Below are 14312 nucleotides of genomic sequence, written 5' to 3' on the forward strand. Positions count from 1 at the left end.
GAAAGCTTAAAGGGAGCGTAATCATTGTACAGGTTGTGATCTGTGGACAGCACGGTATAGAGAAGGAGAAGCTGAGCAGGATGATATATGGCTTGTAGGAAAAGATTCTGTATAATTTCATTTTCTCGTTCGCCTTATTGGGGGACACAGAGACCATGGGTGTATGCTGCTGCCACTAGGAGGCTGACACTATGCACAAAAAAGGTTAGCTCCTCCTTCGCCGTATACACCCCACCGACCGGCAGGAAATTCCTCAGTTTAGCTTAGTGTCAGTAGGAGGTGGACACGGGTCTTTTATTAGACCCCTATCTACCTCGTCGTGCGTCGTTTCTTTGCAGGTTCCGGAGGGATACGGAGTGAACAGTCACATCCGTACTCCCACAAAGAGACTATGAGTACGGCGTGTACTGCCACCCCGTATCCTCATAGGTCTCCGCAGCAGGACCAGGAGCCTCGCACAAGTAGGTGCCAGCCGCACGGACGGTCCTTGCCCCCCGCCTCCCACCCTCTCGCCTACCAGAGCCTGAAGGTTGGATGAGGCGCGGATTTCATAGAGACAGACAGCGTGGGATTTTCAGGTACCTTTATTGTAAGGCCCCCTGCCTGGGTGAGTATGTCAGTCTTCCCCCGGCGTTTTCTCTTGGAGCGGTCGCCAGGGGGACCACGTTAGGGTCCCTGCACGCCCCGCATCTCCCCACGGTCACCGCATCCATGCAGGCCCCGGGTCTTCACGGGCCTCGTTCTGCGCTTCCCCCCCCTTTTTTCCATCTCGGCAGGGGTAGCGCTGGAGTCGGGCAGTTCTGGGCAGGGACGCGGCCCGGTGTTGCGACGCGTCTTCCGCGCCGACCCCCTGCTGACAGGCGGCCGCCGCAACTAATTTAGGCCCCGGCTTGTGTTCGGGCCTACCGCAGCGTCGCGGCCACGCCCCCGCCCCTTTCTTCTAAGCGGGCTTCTCTCCCGCTCTCCCCAGGCCCTCCCCCCGCCTTTCCCTCTCCTGCCCAGCATATTATTGCTAGAGGGCAGCAATTATTAACCCTGCGAGGAGCTCCGCCCTTCCCCTTCCCCGGGACCCGCGCTTTTCTACAGGCAGGCGCCATCTTCACAGCCTGCCAGCCGGACGCAGCTGGAGACGCTCCCCAGCCCCTGAGCAGTTTCTGCAAGCAGCTTTTTGCCTCTTTGGGACGGCCAGCCGGACTTCTCCCTGATCTGCATCCCCGGACAGGTCGAGCAGCATCGCTTTTGGGGACACCGGACCGTGAGTAGCTCTGCACGGCAGACTGACCCTTCTCCACCCTCTGTCCCCCAACCTTCCGGCACTACCTCAGGGGTCAGTCCTCTCCCCTCTGCCTGGACTGTAGCAATCCAATCCAGCCCGACGCCGCTCAGGAGCCATCCATAGCCCCAGGGGTGAGTGAGCCCCCCTTGCCGGGTTGGGCCTCCTCCCTATCACAGTCGGTGGCAGACCTCACCAAGGTGTCTCAGTCCCTAGTAGCCGTTCTGGATAAGTTGCCCTTGGGAGCTTCTGCGGGACCTAGCACGTCCCAGGACGTCCCATCTGAGCCAGCCAGTGTCAGTCGCAAGAGACCCAGGCAGGATCTCCAGGCGGAGTCCTCTCCTCGCCCTACCTCACCCCATACTCCCCAGCAGTCTCCCTCTCGGGCCTCCTCTCCCGAGTCAGGTGAAGCGCTTTCGGGATCTGAAGGGGTCTTAGAGCTGGATTCGGATCAGGATGCGAACATGAAGGTTACGGTGCAGAACCTCATTGCCGCGATTCACCATACCTTCGACATCACTGACGCCCCTGCGAAATCCTCAGGTCAGGAGGTTTCGTTCAGACGGGCGGAAACACCTTCCAGGGTGTTTCCCTTTCATTCCGAGTTTGGGAAGATTTTTACCAAGGAAAGGGAAGATCCGACTAGACGCTTTCAAAGAGGAAAGCGTCTCGGCGTGCTGTATCCGTTTGCTAAAGAGCTCACGGACAACTGGGCCGCTTCTCCTTCAGTGGACCCTCCCGTATCCAGACTCTCTAATAATACTGTTCTTCCGCTGTCGGGTGTAGCGTCCCTAAAAGATTCTAATGACAGAATCATAGAATCCCTAGCAAAGTCTGCCTTCGAGGCGGCATCTGCGGCGGTATGTCCAGTCTTTGCTTCATCTTGGGCAGCAAAGGCTATATCCGCTTGGGCAGAGGACCTTCGGCAGGGCATTCTGGATAAGGCACAACCGGAGCATTTGGCCGATCTCGCCAATCAGATTTCCCATGCGGGGGATTATCTGCTTTCTGCTTCCTTGGATGCCGCATCTTGCGCGGTTCAGGCGTCAAGCAACATCGTGGCAATCCGACGTACAATTTGGCTCAAGGCCTGGCAGGCGGACTTGTCCTCTAAAAAGTCTGACTAATCATGCCTTTTCAAGGGGTGCGTCTCTTTGGGTCCCAATTGGACCAGATTATTAAGGACGCTACCGGAGGTACGAGTTCTCTTCTCCCCCAATCCAAGCCTCGCAGACCTCCTCCAAGGCGTCAGTTCCGTCCCTTTCGGTCTTTCCGCCGTTTCAATGCGGCAGAAAACCCTTCCAACCAGCAAAGGCCAGGAAAGAAAGAAGGTCTCCTTCAGGCCCACTCCGTCCTGGCGGTCCCACTCTTCCCAGGGAAGACCACCCAGATCTAGATCTGGACGGTCTACGTCCGCATGACTATCATCGGTCTTCCGTGGGTCCCTTCCAATTGGGAGGTCGACTTCTTTTCTTCAGCGATGTCTGGTTCGCCTCAGTAGAGGACGCTTGGGTCAGAGAGGTTGTATCGACAGGATACAAAATAGAGTTCGTTTCTCTTCCACGGGATCGCTTCTTCCATCCCGTCCGCCACGGGATCCTGCCTTGATCCCGGGGTTCGGTTCGGCCATCGCCTCTCTCCTCAGCTCCGGGGTGATTGTGCTCGTTCCCGAATCGGAACGATTCACAGGGTTTTATTCAAACCTGTTTGTGGTGCCGAAAAAGGACGGGGCGGTTCGACCCATCTTGGATCTCAAGTTACTCAACAAGAGAGTTCGCCTCCGCCACTTCCGGATGGAGTCGGTTCGCTCGGTGATTGCCTCCATGAAGGAGCAGGAATTCACAGCCATGAGGATTCTGGGGAAGATGGTGGCAGCAATAGAGGCAGTTCCCTTTGCCCAGTTTCACGCCAGGCCCCTCCAGCAGGCCATTTTGTCCAGGTGGAACAGGTCGGCTCTGTCTCTGGATCGTCCGGTTCGTCTTTCATGCCGGATCAAGCGGTCTCTCAACTGGTGGTTGACGTCTCCCCTCATTCTCTCGGGGCGGTCCTTTCTTCCCAGATTGGCACAAAGGACGCCAGCCTCATCGGCTGGGGTGCAGTGTTCCGCAATCACACTGTTCAGGGTCGATGGTCGACTCAGGAATCAGCTCTGCAGATCAATGTCCTAGAGATACGAGCGATCCTTCTGGCTCTCGTCCACTGGGAACGGCGCCTCAAGGGCCTGCCTGTCAGGATTCAAACAGACAATGCCACAGCAGTGGCGTATATCAACCGACAAGGGGGGACACGGAGTGTCTCAGCCCTGGCGGAAGTGTCCAGAATTCTTCAATGGGCAGAGACCTTTGTTCCAACAATTTCCGCGGTTCACATTCCCGGCGTGGACAACTGGGCCGCCGATTTTCTAAGCCGCGAGGGTCTCGCGGCAGGGGAATGGTCCCTGGTCCCTACATCCGGGGGTGTTTCATCTGCTCTGCCGTCGGTGGGGAGCCCCGGACGTAGACCTCATGGCATCTCGCCTCAAAAGGAAGGTACCACAATTCGTGTCCAGGTCTCGGGACCCCCTGGCAGTGGGCGCCGATGCTCTGGCCGTTCCTTGGTCACAGTTCGAGCTCCCCTACCTGTTCCCTCCCCTGCCTCTTCTTCCCAAGCTGTTGAAGAAAATCAAGGCAGAAGGGATTCCAGTCGTCCTCATCGCCCGGAATTGGCCCAGAAGGTCTTGGTTCGCGGACATTGTCAACCTTCTCGCGGACGCCCCCTGGAAGCTTCCCGACAGGGCAGATCTGCTGTCGCAAGGCCCGATTTGCCACCCCAATTCTCGGTCGCTCAATTTAACGGCGTGGCTGTTGAGACCGAGGTTTTGTAACGGGCAGGATTCTCTGACCGAGTGATTCATACCATGATCCGCGCCAGAAAGCCTTCCTCTTCCAAGATCTATTACCGTACTTGGAAAGTCTATTTCTCCTGGTGTGAGGCCAATGACATCGCGGCCATGGTTTTTTCGCTTCCTTCTGTTCTGGCGTTTCTTCAGACAAGGCTGGATGCGGGGCTTGCTCTCAGTTCCTTGAAGGGTCAAGTTTCGGCACTGTCCATTTTATTTCAGAAGACGCTGGCCTCCCGGCCCCAGGTCAAAACCTTTCTTCAGGGTGTGGCTCACACGGTTCCTCCGTGCCGAGCGCCCGTGGATCCTTGGGATCTTAATTTCGTTCTTGGGGTTCTGCAAGGTCCTCCTTTTGAACCTCTCAGGGATGTTTCCCTTGCCCTCCTTTCTTGGAAGGTGGCCTTTCTGGTGGCCATTACTTCCATCCGACGTGTGTCAGAATTAGCGGCCCTTTGTTGCCGCTCTCCCTTTTTGGTACTTCATCAGGACAAGGTAGTTCTGCGGCCTCCGCCCTCTTTACTTCCGAAGGTGGTATCTTCGTTTCACCTCAATGAGGACATTGTTCTGCCATCCTTCTGCCCGAGCCCAGCTCATCCTCGGGAGCGATCCTTGAACAAGCTGGACCTGGTCAGGGCATTGAGAGTCTAGCTAGCCAGGACATTTTCCTTGCGGAAGTCAGACTCTCTGTTTATCATTCCAGACGGTGCAAGGAAAGGTCACCCAGCCTCAAAGGCCACTATTGCTCGCTGGATCATATCGGCAATTTTGGAGGCATACCGGGTCAAGCATCGTGCAGCTCCTTCAGGGATCAGAGCGCACTCTACCCGGGCGGTGGGTGCCTCCTGGGCGGTGCGCCACAGAGCTTCCGTGCTGCAGCTTTGCAAAGCTGCAACGTGGTCTTCGGTTCACACTTTTGTGAAATTCTACAGGGTCCACACCTACGCTTCGGCGGACGCCAGCCTAGGTAGAAGGATTCTGCAGGCCGCGGTGGTGAGTCCACTGGCCTGATGGAAGTTTGTTTCCCACCCCAGGGACTGCTTTGGGACGTCCCATGGTCTCTGTGTCCCCCAATAAGGCGAACGAGAAAACAGGATTTTTTGGGTTGCATACCGTAAAATCTGTTTCTCGGAGCCTTCATTGGGGGACACAGCACCCTCCCATGTTCTACAACTCCTGTTCTTATGTTTGTCGATTGGTTACAGTTGAGTTGTTCGTTCTGTTTTCAATCTATTCCGTTACTTCTCCTACTGCTTTCTCACTAACTGAGGAATTTCCTGCCGGTCGGTGGGGTGTATACGGCGGAGGAGGAGCTAACCTTTTTTGTGCATAGTGTCAGCCTCCTAGTGGCAGCAGCATACACCCATGGTCTCTGTGTCCCCCAATGAAGGCTCCGAGAAACAGATTTTACGGTAAGCAACCCAAAAAATCCTGTTTTACGCATTCAAATCCTTTTTTAATGTATAGGAGTCCAGCAGGCGGTCCTATTAGTGATTGACAGCTGTCTGAGTGCACAGGACCGCCCACTGGACTCATGCAGGGATTTTAATGAATATAATGCAAGTTATACTGAATCCTTTCCCACAAAAAGCATATTAATCTGATCAGCGCCTCCTGCCCTATGATATCCTGCCATTTTCAACATGACCAGTTCCCTTTAATTAGCTCAATAAAAACGCGTCACAGAAAATAATATTAACTGTTTCTGGACCGCCCAATGGCTTTAAATGGCCGGCTACATGCCATTGTGTAGTTGCGGGAGTCTGGATCCGTTTGTCAGAGACCCATAGAGAAGGCAGAGATGGTTTATAACAGTCTGTGCCTTCTCGATCACTCAACAAGCTGTGTGTGCACAGTAATGAGCGCTGACGGCGCTTCCTCCTCCATACATAGCGGTCACGTGATCGCTGTGTATAGTGATGGGGCAGGAGCTGCTGCGTCATAGGAAGCCCAGTCAGCTCTGCTATGGAGCCTGGAGGCTGTATTTCCACTCGAGCGAATATACCAGTCCAAGTTACAATGGAAATAAGAAGAAAATAAAAATGTTTCAGTATTTACGTGTCCCCCTTTCTCTCCAAAGGTCTTAAATGACCTTATGGGGCACAAAATATTTACAATAAGTGAAATATAAATGAAAATTCCACCGCCAATTTAAATCGCTATTATTTTCCCTCCTATATATAAAAAAAAAAGCAAAAACGTGTTTGATATATAAAAATGTTTGTTACAGAATGTTGTATGAATTTTTCCATTAATTTTAGTAGCCCTTTGTGGTCATAAAGATATAAAAATAGCAACAAATGACGCATTCATTTTATATTTTCACTGATATGACTTGATATCAACAAAAAAGAAAAACATGAGAATATCACAGTGACATTAAAATCCCTCAGATGTCCCCATTTTTCACGAAAAAACACACAAAAACTACTTGAATATGTGAGCGAGAACATTTTTTACAGCTCTTTAAACATTTTGTACAACACCCCTCTGAGAATATGCCTTGTTGGGATCAGGGGTGATTGGCCGAGTCTTGGTCCCGGTGAAGGGGTTTTCGTAGAGTTGGTATTGGCATGCCTTCAGTATCAGATTGGTGACGATTTGACTTCTGCCAATTAAGAGGGTCCTTTGTCACCGCCAGATCTTCTTGTGTGGAGGTCTGCCTTGTGAACCGTGAGGTTTTGACTCAAGTCAGAACCCCACCTATTAATGGGCTGCCAATAGCATCAAACTACCAGCAGAACCCCTTTAAGACTTGGAACTTGAACCCTGCGTTCCAGGAGCAGTGCGGTGGATTTAGGGAATCTGTCAGCTCATTCTTTCCCCTCATGTGTGTAGGGTATAAGCACAAAAGTGAGTCCACTAATGGATCCATTCTTCTGCTTGGTAGCAGAGGCTGGAAGTGCTGTGGGCGGGTCGGAGCTCTTCTGCAGGCTCGGCTCCTGGCCCATTCGTAGCCTAAGAGATATCAGTCGTCTTCTATTCAAAAACAAAGAAAAAATAACTGATCCATTTTGCATCCATTTTTTGTTCTATGTAATGGATCCCATTTTACCAGTGGGGTCTCTCCGGGAAAGTATGGATCCATGGATGACGTAACAGGCGACCATCCGGTAGGCTCCGGTACCCAGACACTACCACATGAAGAAAGATCAGATCCAGTTGCTGTCTGCTTTGTGGCCGGACAGAGGAGTAGTGCAGAGCATATTTTTTGCTAGAGCTTCAAATGAACAGAATTCTGCTCCCATTCATCAGTGTGAATCCTGTGCTGCGACAGATCCAAAACTGGAAATAACTACTGTACGTGTGAACGCGGCCTTACAACATAGACGTGTGGGGGATGAGCTGATAGATTGTCTTTATGTTATATTAGCTCTTTTAAAAGGAATCTGTCAGCAGAATTCTTACTACCTAGTATGTGAGCAGTATAATGTAGAGACAGAGACCCTGATTCCAGTGATGTTTCACTTACTGAGCTGCTTGCTGTAACATTGATAAAATCCCTGCTGTATCAGGAAGAGATTATCACTAGAGGACTAGTAAACCTCTGATATGTAGTCCTCACTATTTATGAACTCTTTATAACTTGACCCCATCACTGATTTGGCAATGTACACAGAAAGCTTCCAACCAGTGGTGTGGACGGGGTTATACAGAGCTCAGCAGATGTGTAGCAAGGCAAATAGGGATTTTATCAGAACTGCAGCACCCAGGAAACTAAGTGACACATCACCAGAATCTGGGTCTCTACTCCTACCTTTGCACCAGATGGGGGATCAAAAACCTAGTGACAGTGTTCCATTAGGTGAGATAATTTTCTGGTCCTATTACAACTAATAAGTAGTGATGAGCGCACGTACTCGTTACTCGAGTTTGCCTAGGGTGCTTGGGTACGCACTGAGTATTCCGGGTGCTCGAGTAATATGTGCGAGTCCCCGCAGCCGCATGTTTCACTACTGTTAGCCACAAAATGTGATGTGATTGCCCTCATTTGTCAGGCAATCCCCGCATGTTTTGTGGCTCCTTAACAAGTGGCTGCGGGGACTCGCACGTCTCACTCCAGCACCCGCAATACTCATGGCGTACCCAATCTCCCTATGCAAACTCGAGTAACGAGCGCTTGCGCCGATCACTACTAATAAGGGATACCTGATAAATAAAACATATATATATATATATATATATATATATATACATGCACATAAATCTATGTATTGATACATAACATTATTGTTTATATTCTGTATTATTGTTATTTTGCACATTTTCTTTTAAGCTTTATTATTTTTCCAGCCAGTTTGTTTCTATTTTTCACTTTGTCTCATAGAAGCTCCTGTTTTATTCATCAAGGTTTGTAGGTCACAGGAGAACACCATTTGTGCCCATTTCCCATTCTTCACTTGTCACCAGCTTGCGTTAACATGTACAGTGTGTAGCTGTTAGATGTTCCAGGTCTGTCCTACATCTGACATGTGGGCACCGGTGCTCTCGAGGGCGCGCGTCTGGCGATAACCTGCTAACACCTGCTGCGCTTTGTGTGTGGAGTGCACGTTAACCTTCTCTGCTTTTATTCCAGATACCGTGGCAATTAATTTCGGGAAACTTGACAGCAAATCATCCTCAGAGGTGGCAACGCTGAGAGTGGAAGATCTGGTGAAGCAATATTTCCAAACCGCAGAAAAGGTGAATGTGAATCTAGCTGCATATTTTATTATAGAAATAAATACACACTGTATATATATATATATATTTATATTTACTTTTATTGTAAGTAAAGGGCTCATTCACACTTTGCGTTCATTTCTTTTGGCCTTCTCTTGGGGGGGGGGGGGGCGGATGGAGACAGAGGGGCACTTAAATATTTGGCCGCGCCATCATGCACCGAGCGCCTTTCCTTGGTTCGGACAGTCCGGCCTCATTCTGACGTCCGATTTTCACGTACGCCTGCAATCTGTGCTTTTCACAGATAACCCTCGTACCTGAGCGAGCCTATGGGGCCATTCACATGTCTGTTGATCTTCGCTCGGTCTGTGGAAAATTGTGTAGACATGGTCGATATTAATTTGACAGTCAGATCAAAAAGGGCAATAAAAGTCTAAGAGTCCGTGAAAAAATCGGACCGCCCTCGGATGACATGACTCGAACAGTGAGAAAGGAGAAAGTGGAGAAACTATAAAAACTGATGACCAAACTCTGATCAAAATAATTGGCCCGTTTTTCTTGTATGCGAGAAAAACGAACATTGGCGTGAAAAATTATTCTGTGCATTCAGAGTCCCTTTTTTTTGCAAGATGTCCTGTAACATCCTGTGTAGAATATGAAGGAATGCTGGACAGTCCCTACAGTATTTTTTTGGATGGTGCCGCTCTATGTTTGAGCAATGTCTCCGCGCCTGACCACCCACATACCCTATTATGGAATTTGGAATCTGGATCTTCAAGGGCATTATGGCACTGAAAACGGTAGGAAATAACATGTCTGAAGCTGGACACCTCCTGTTCTAATAGAAGGTCAGAAATAATGGCACTGAAGAGGCTGTTTCATAAATTTCTGTGCACTTAGCAATCTGCAAAATGAGAATGAACTTTTGGGGAAATGACATTCCCATGGAAGCCCCGTGAGTCATCACCTGCTCTGCCGCACCATTGTTTAGAAGCCCCGTGAGTCATCACCCTCTCTGCCGCACCATTGTTTAATTTATAAAATTACTTCTATGTGGATTTTCTGAAACTTTTCATATTTGTATTACTTTTATACTGCTCTCAAGTTAACCCCCATAGCCAGTTTTCTCTGACCAGGCAATATTTTCCAATTCTGACCAGTGTCACGTTATGTGGTAATAACTCTGGAACGCTTCATTGGATCCCAGTGATTCCGAGATTGTTTTTTTCGTCACGTATTGTACTTCACGAGAGTGGTAAAATTTGTTGTATACGATTTGCGTTTATTTGTGAAGATATAAAAAATTTGATGAAAATTTGGCAATTTTTAAACTTTTAATTCTTATACCCTTAAACCAGAGCGATGCCACACAAAATAAGTAACATTTCCCACATGTGTACTAAACATCACATTTGAAGTCACTTTGATTGGCCTATATGACCTGAAATACCCAAAAGTAACACCATTCTAAAAACTGCATCCCTCAAAGTTCTCAAAACCACATTCAAGAAATTTATTAACTCTTCTGGTGCTTCACAGGAATTAATGCAAGCTGGAAGGAAAAAACATTTGACTTTTTTCCCACAAAAATTGTACTTTAGCCACCAGGTGAAAATGATCCCCAAAATTTGTTGTTCAATTTCTCCTGAGCATGCCGATACCCCATATGTGGGGGAAAACTACTGTTTAGGCGCATTTCAGTGCTCAGAAGAAAAGAAGCACCATTTGACTTTGCCAGGAAAAGTAGCTTGAATTGAGAGTGGACGCCATGCCTGGTTGGAGAGCTCATGTTGTGCCTAATCAGTGGACACCCCCCACAAGTGGCCCCATTTTGGAAGCTAGACCCCTCAAGGAACTTCTCTAGAAGTGTGGTGAGCACCTTGAACCCACAGTTGCTTCACAGAATTTTACAACGTTGAGCTGTGAAAATAAAAAAATACATTTTTTTCTGCAAAAATATTGGTTTTGCCCCAAATTTTGCTTTTTCACAAGGGTAACGGGAGAAAATGGTCCATTTTATTTGTTGTGGAATTTCTCCTGTGTACACCGATACTCCATATGTTATCAAAAATTACTTTTGAGGCACAGTGCAAACCTCAGAAGGGCAGAAGATCCATATTGGAGTTCAGATTTTGCTGGTTTGAGGGTGCCATGTCACATTGGCAGACCCTCTGGGGTGCCAGAAAACCAGAAATCCCTCAAAAAGACCCCATTTTACAAACTACACCTCTCAAATTCTTGTAGGGGTGCAATGATCATATTGACACCACGGGTGTATCACAGAATTTTATGCCATTGGGCAGTCACATGATTCAGATGAAACCCCTGAGGGATCTGCTTAGTATAATGAGGCAGCAGAGTTACTCTGGACTTCTTTTCAGAAGTGCACAAAACTGTGGCTGGCCGCGCTTTTATGCACGCCTGAAAAGACGGACATTGCCAAATCATAGGCTTGACAGTGTCCACAGTGTCTCCATCTACTCATTATAGGGAATCTTCCAAAGGGTGTTCCGTCTGAATCACGTATTTCAGAAATTTACATGGAAACCCCGATGTAAGTACTCAATGTAGAGTGCAGGATAAATGTGCGCCGAGTCTTACTGCGATCTTTTGAGGCAGACAACAAAACCAAACCAGTAAAAATGGCTGTTTGGAAGAAGAGACCTAAAAATTACTTAAAATCAGAAAGCTTTTATTATAATCACACAAAATTATTAAAAATAGCTAATGACAGTAGAACACAGAAAGTACCCTGTAGAAGGAACCCTAGCACTGTCCAGAAAGTTGATTTACAGTAGTACATACGTAACCTATTCCTAAGTCCCTTGTAAAAGATCACCCACTATGCATAATAATAATAATAAATATAATAGTAAGTGCCAATATAATGATATATGAAAGTGGCTTTGAATAGCACACAGTAAAGGCCTGTATAATACCGAGTATAGGAGATGCAGAGAGGAGCGGCCATTTAAGACTAATATGCCAGGTATGTGGCTGTCATAAATATAGCAAAGTATCGGTGGCTGTAGTGCTACAACGCATATTATGCATAGTGGGTGATCGTTTACAAGGGACTTAGGTATAGGTTATGTATGTACAATTGTAAATCAAAACTGTCACACCAGTTAACGCCCAGAGTGGTGAATATTCATTTCTTTTAAGTAGCGGCATACGTGACCGCCCGGCAGCTGTAGGAAGGCACCGGTTGACACTGTGCATGCTACTGAGGAACAATGAATACTCTGCGCACACAGTCTTGGCATGCAGAGCAGTGAGTATTCTTGCAGCTCCCCTTTGGCTTGCAAGCAGCGCATGACGTCCCTGATATGCGCTGCTTACAAGCATAAAGCAGCTGCTGTCATTGGAACAAGATGCTACGAGGGAGCGCCGGGAAGCTAAGTGTAATGGTTTGTTTTTTTAATGTTTTCTGATGGGGCCAATCATAAGGATGGGGCCATGCATACCAGGACCGGGGTTGGGGGCCAATCATACCAAGATGCTATTAAAGAGAAATGAATATTCATTGCCCTCCACACCCGTGAATATTCATTTCTCTTTAGCATCGGGCACAGAAGTTTTTCCTTTTTTTCCGCCTTTTTCAGGAGGCATGGCTGGGGGCAGTCAGCAATTTTTAGGTCAGGGAAGTATTCTCTTCGGGTTTCAGAATAGAGTTCATCGCTTTACCTAACGGTCATTTCTTTTGCTCTTCCCCAACAAAGTCTTCCAGCTTAAGAGCCAGTTTCGACTAGGAGATTCTGTTTTAGTTACAAGACAGCGGATACTGTTTCTGGGAATGGTGCGCGACACCATTCAATCATCGGTATTTCCTCCGGAGGCGAAGAGAATATTTCTTCAGTCTTCCTTCAAGACCGGGCAGACATTCCCTTGGTTTTTGCATGAGGGTCCTGAGAAAGATAGTTGTGACATTCAAGGCGGTACCGTTTGCTCAATTTCATTTCCTCAGTTTTACATTGGGAGCACTCTGGGCACTTACTCCACGGGTGCCCAGGGGGCACACGCAGCCTGTCAGCCATGGCATAAGTTGCAGGTATTCTGTAGTGGATTGAAGACAAGGTTCCAGATTGGCCTCAGAGCGCCTGGTATTCGGATGTGATCAATCTCGCGGCGGATGTAATTGTTTTCAGTACGTCATTTTTGTCAAAGCGTCCTCCTTGGTGCAAAATCTAGAGGGCCAAGAGATCGTTCTTCATACCATGTACTGATTCGGTTGGATTGTCAAGAGGAAAACGTCTGTTTTAGTCACAACATATCGGCTACTGTTTCTGGGAATTGTGTTTGACAATCATCGGTATTTCGGTATTTCATCGGTATTTCTTCCGGAGGAGAAGAGATTATCTCTTCAGTCTTCCATCAGGACTTTAAAACGACTGGGAAGACATTCCCTTCGTTTTTGCTTGAGGGTCCTGAAAAAGATAGTTGTGACATTCAAGGCGGTACTGTTTACTGAATTTTGTTTGCTCGATTTTACATTGGCAGCACCTACTCCACTGGATACCGATCAGAGTTTAATCAGACGCCAAGGGGGCACACAAAGCCTATCAGCCATGGCGTAGGTTGCAGGGATTATGGAGTGGGTCAAGGACAAAGTTACTCTAATCTGCAGTTCAAATACCAAGGGTAGACAACTGGGAGGTGGACTTTATAAGTTGCCTGCAGCTACCTGCAGGAGAGTTGGCTCTTCACCCAAATGTGTTTAGGCAAATCTGTTGGCAGTGGGGTATGGAGATGCGGGGGATGGGGGGTCGGCGGGCGCCCCGGTCCGCTTGCCGAAACCGAATAGACCAGGGATTGTCCCACCAAACGCCTGCTTTCCTTTTAACGTGGGCATAATGCTACTTAGACAACAAAGGTTTAAGGTAAAACAGTATGGCAATGCTTTATTGAATCACAAAACAGGCAGATAATAACACGTAGAACAGGCCCAGGAAAATTCCCCAAGATGTTGCAGATTACAGAGTCTGACCCTTCCGCTCACTCGCCGGGATAATGGCAGATATGGCTTCAGAGCTTCCAGGGTCGCTACACCACCTGTGGCACGCACGCAGAGAGGAGGTAACGACAAGCATTGGAAGATGACTGACTATTCAGTCCATACATGGATGATGCAAGGATCAGAACCTGGCTTCATCTTCCAGGGTCGGTTAATCCACCTGTGCCACGCACACAGAGAGGAGGTGATGACAGTCCATTGAGGTACAAGGCCAGTTAATCCTAGAGTCACAACCTGGCTTCTCAAACGTACCATGGTTCAGCGTTGGTCAATGGAGCAGATCTGTAATCTTCCAACTGGGGCTGAAACCCCCTAGTGTGTTTCCTGTAGAATGATAGATCCGCGTCCCTCGCGATGGAGCCATGATGTAAAATGGCTGCTGTCTTGGTCCTTTTAGATGTATGGATGTCTTGGCAGAATCTTTGGATGTCTCATTCTCAGTCTCTCTTTCTCTGAGTCTCTTTATACAGAGGCATGTAACCTATTTT

At 48.3% G+C, this 14312-nt stretch overlaps 1 protein-coding gene across 3 annotated transcripts in view; it reads left to right on the top strand.

Annotated features, from left to right (window-relative positions):
* MRE11 (MRE11 homolog, double strand break repair nuclease) overlaps nucleotides 1-14312 on the top strand; it is a 296568-nt gene that overhangs the window by 118913 nt on the left and 163343 nt on the right. For all 3 annotated transcript variants that reach the window (XM_073582975.1, XM_073582976.1, XM_073582977.1), the window contains exon 12: nucleotides 8725-8831. In XM_073582975.1, coding sequence (XP_073439076.1) covers nucleotides 8725-8831 — 107 coding nt within the window. The remainder of the gene's footprint in view (nucleotides 1-8724; nucleotides 8832-14312) is intronic.

The sequence above is a fragment of the Dendrobates tinctorius genome, unplaced genomic scaffold (genome assembly GCF_039654945.1).
Source record: "Dendrobates tinctorius isolate UK_male_01 unplaced genomic scaffold, ASM3965494v1 ptg000075l, whole genome shotgun sequence".
Classification (NCBI taxonomy): Eukaryota; Metazoa; Chordata; class Amphibia; order Anura; family Dendrobatidae; genus Dendrobates; species Dendrobates tinctorius.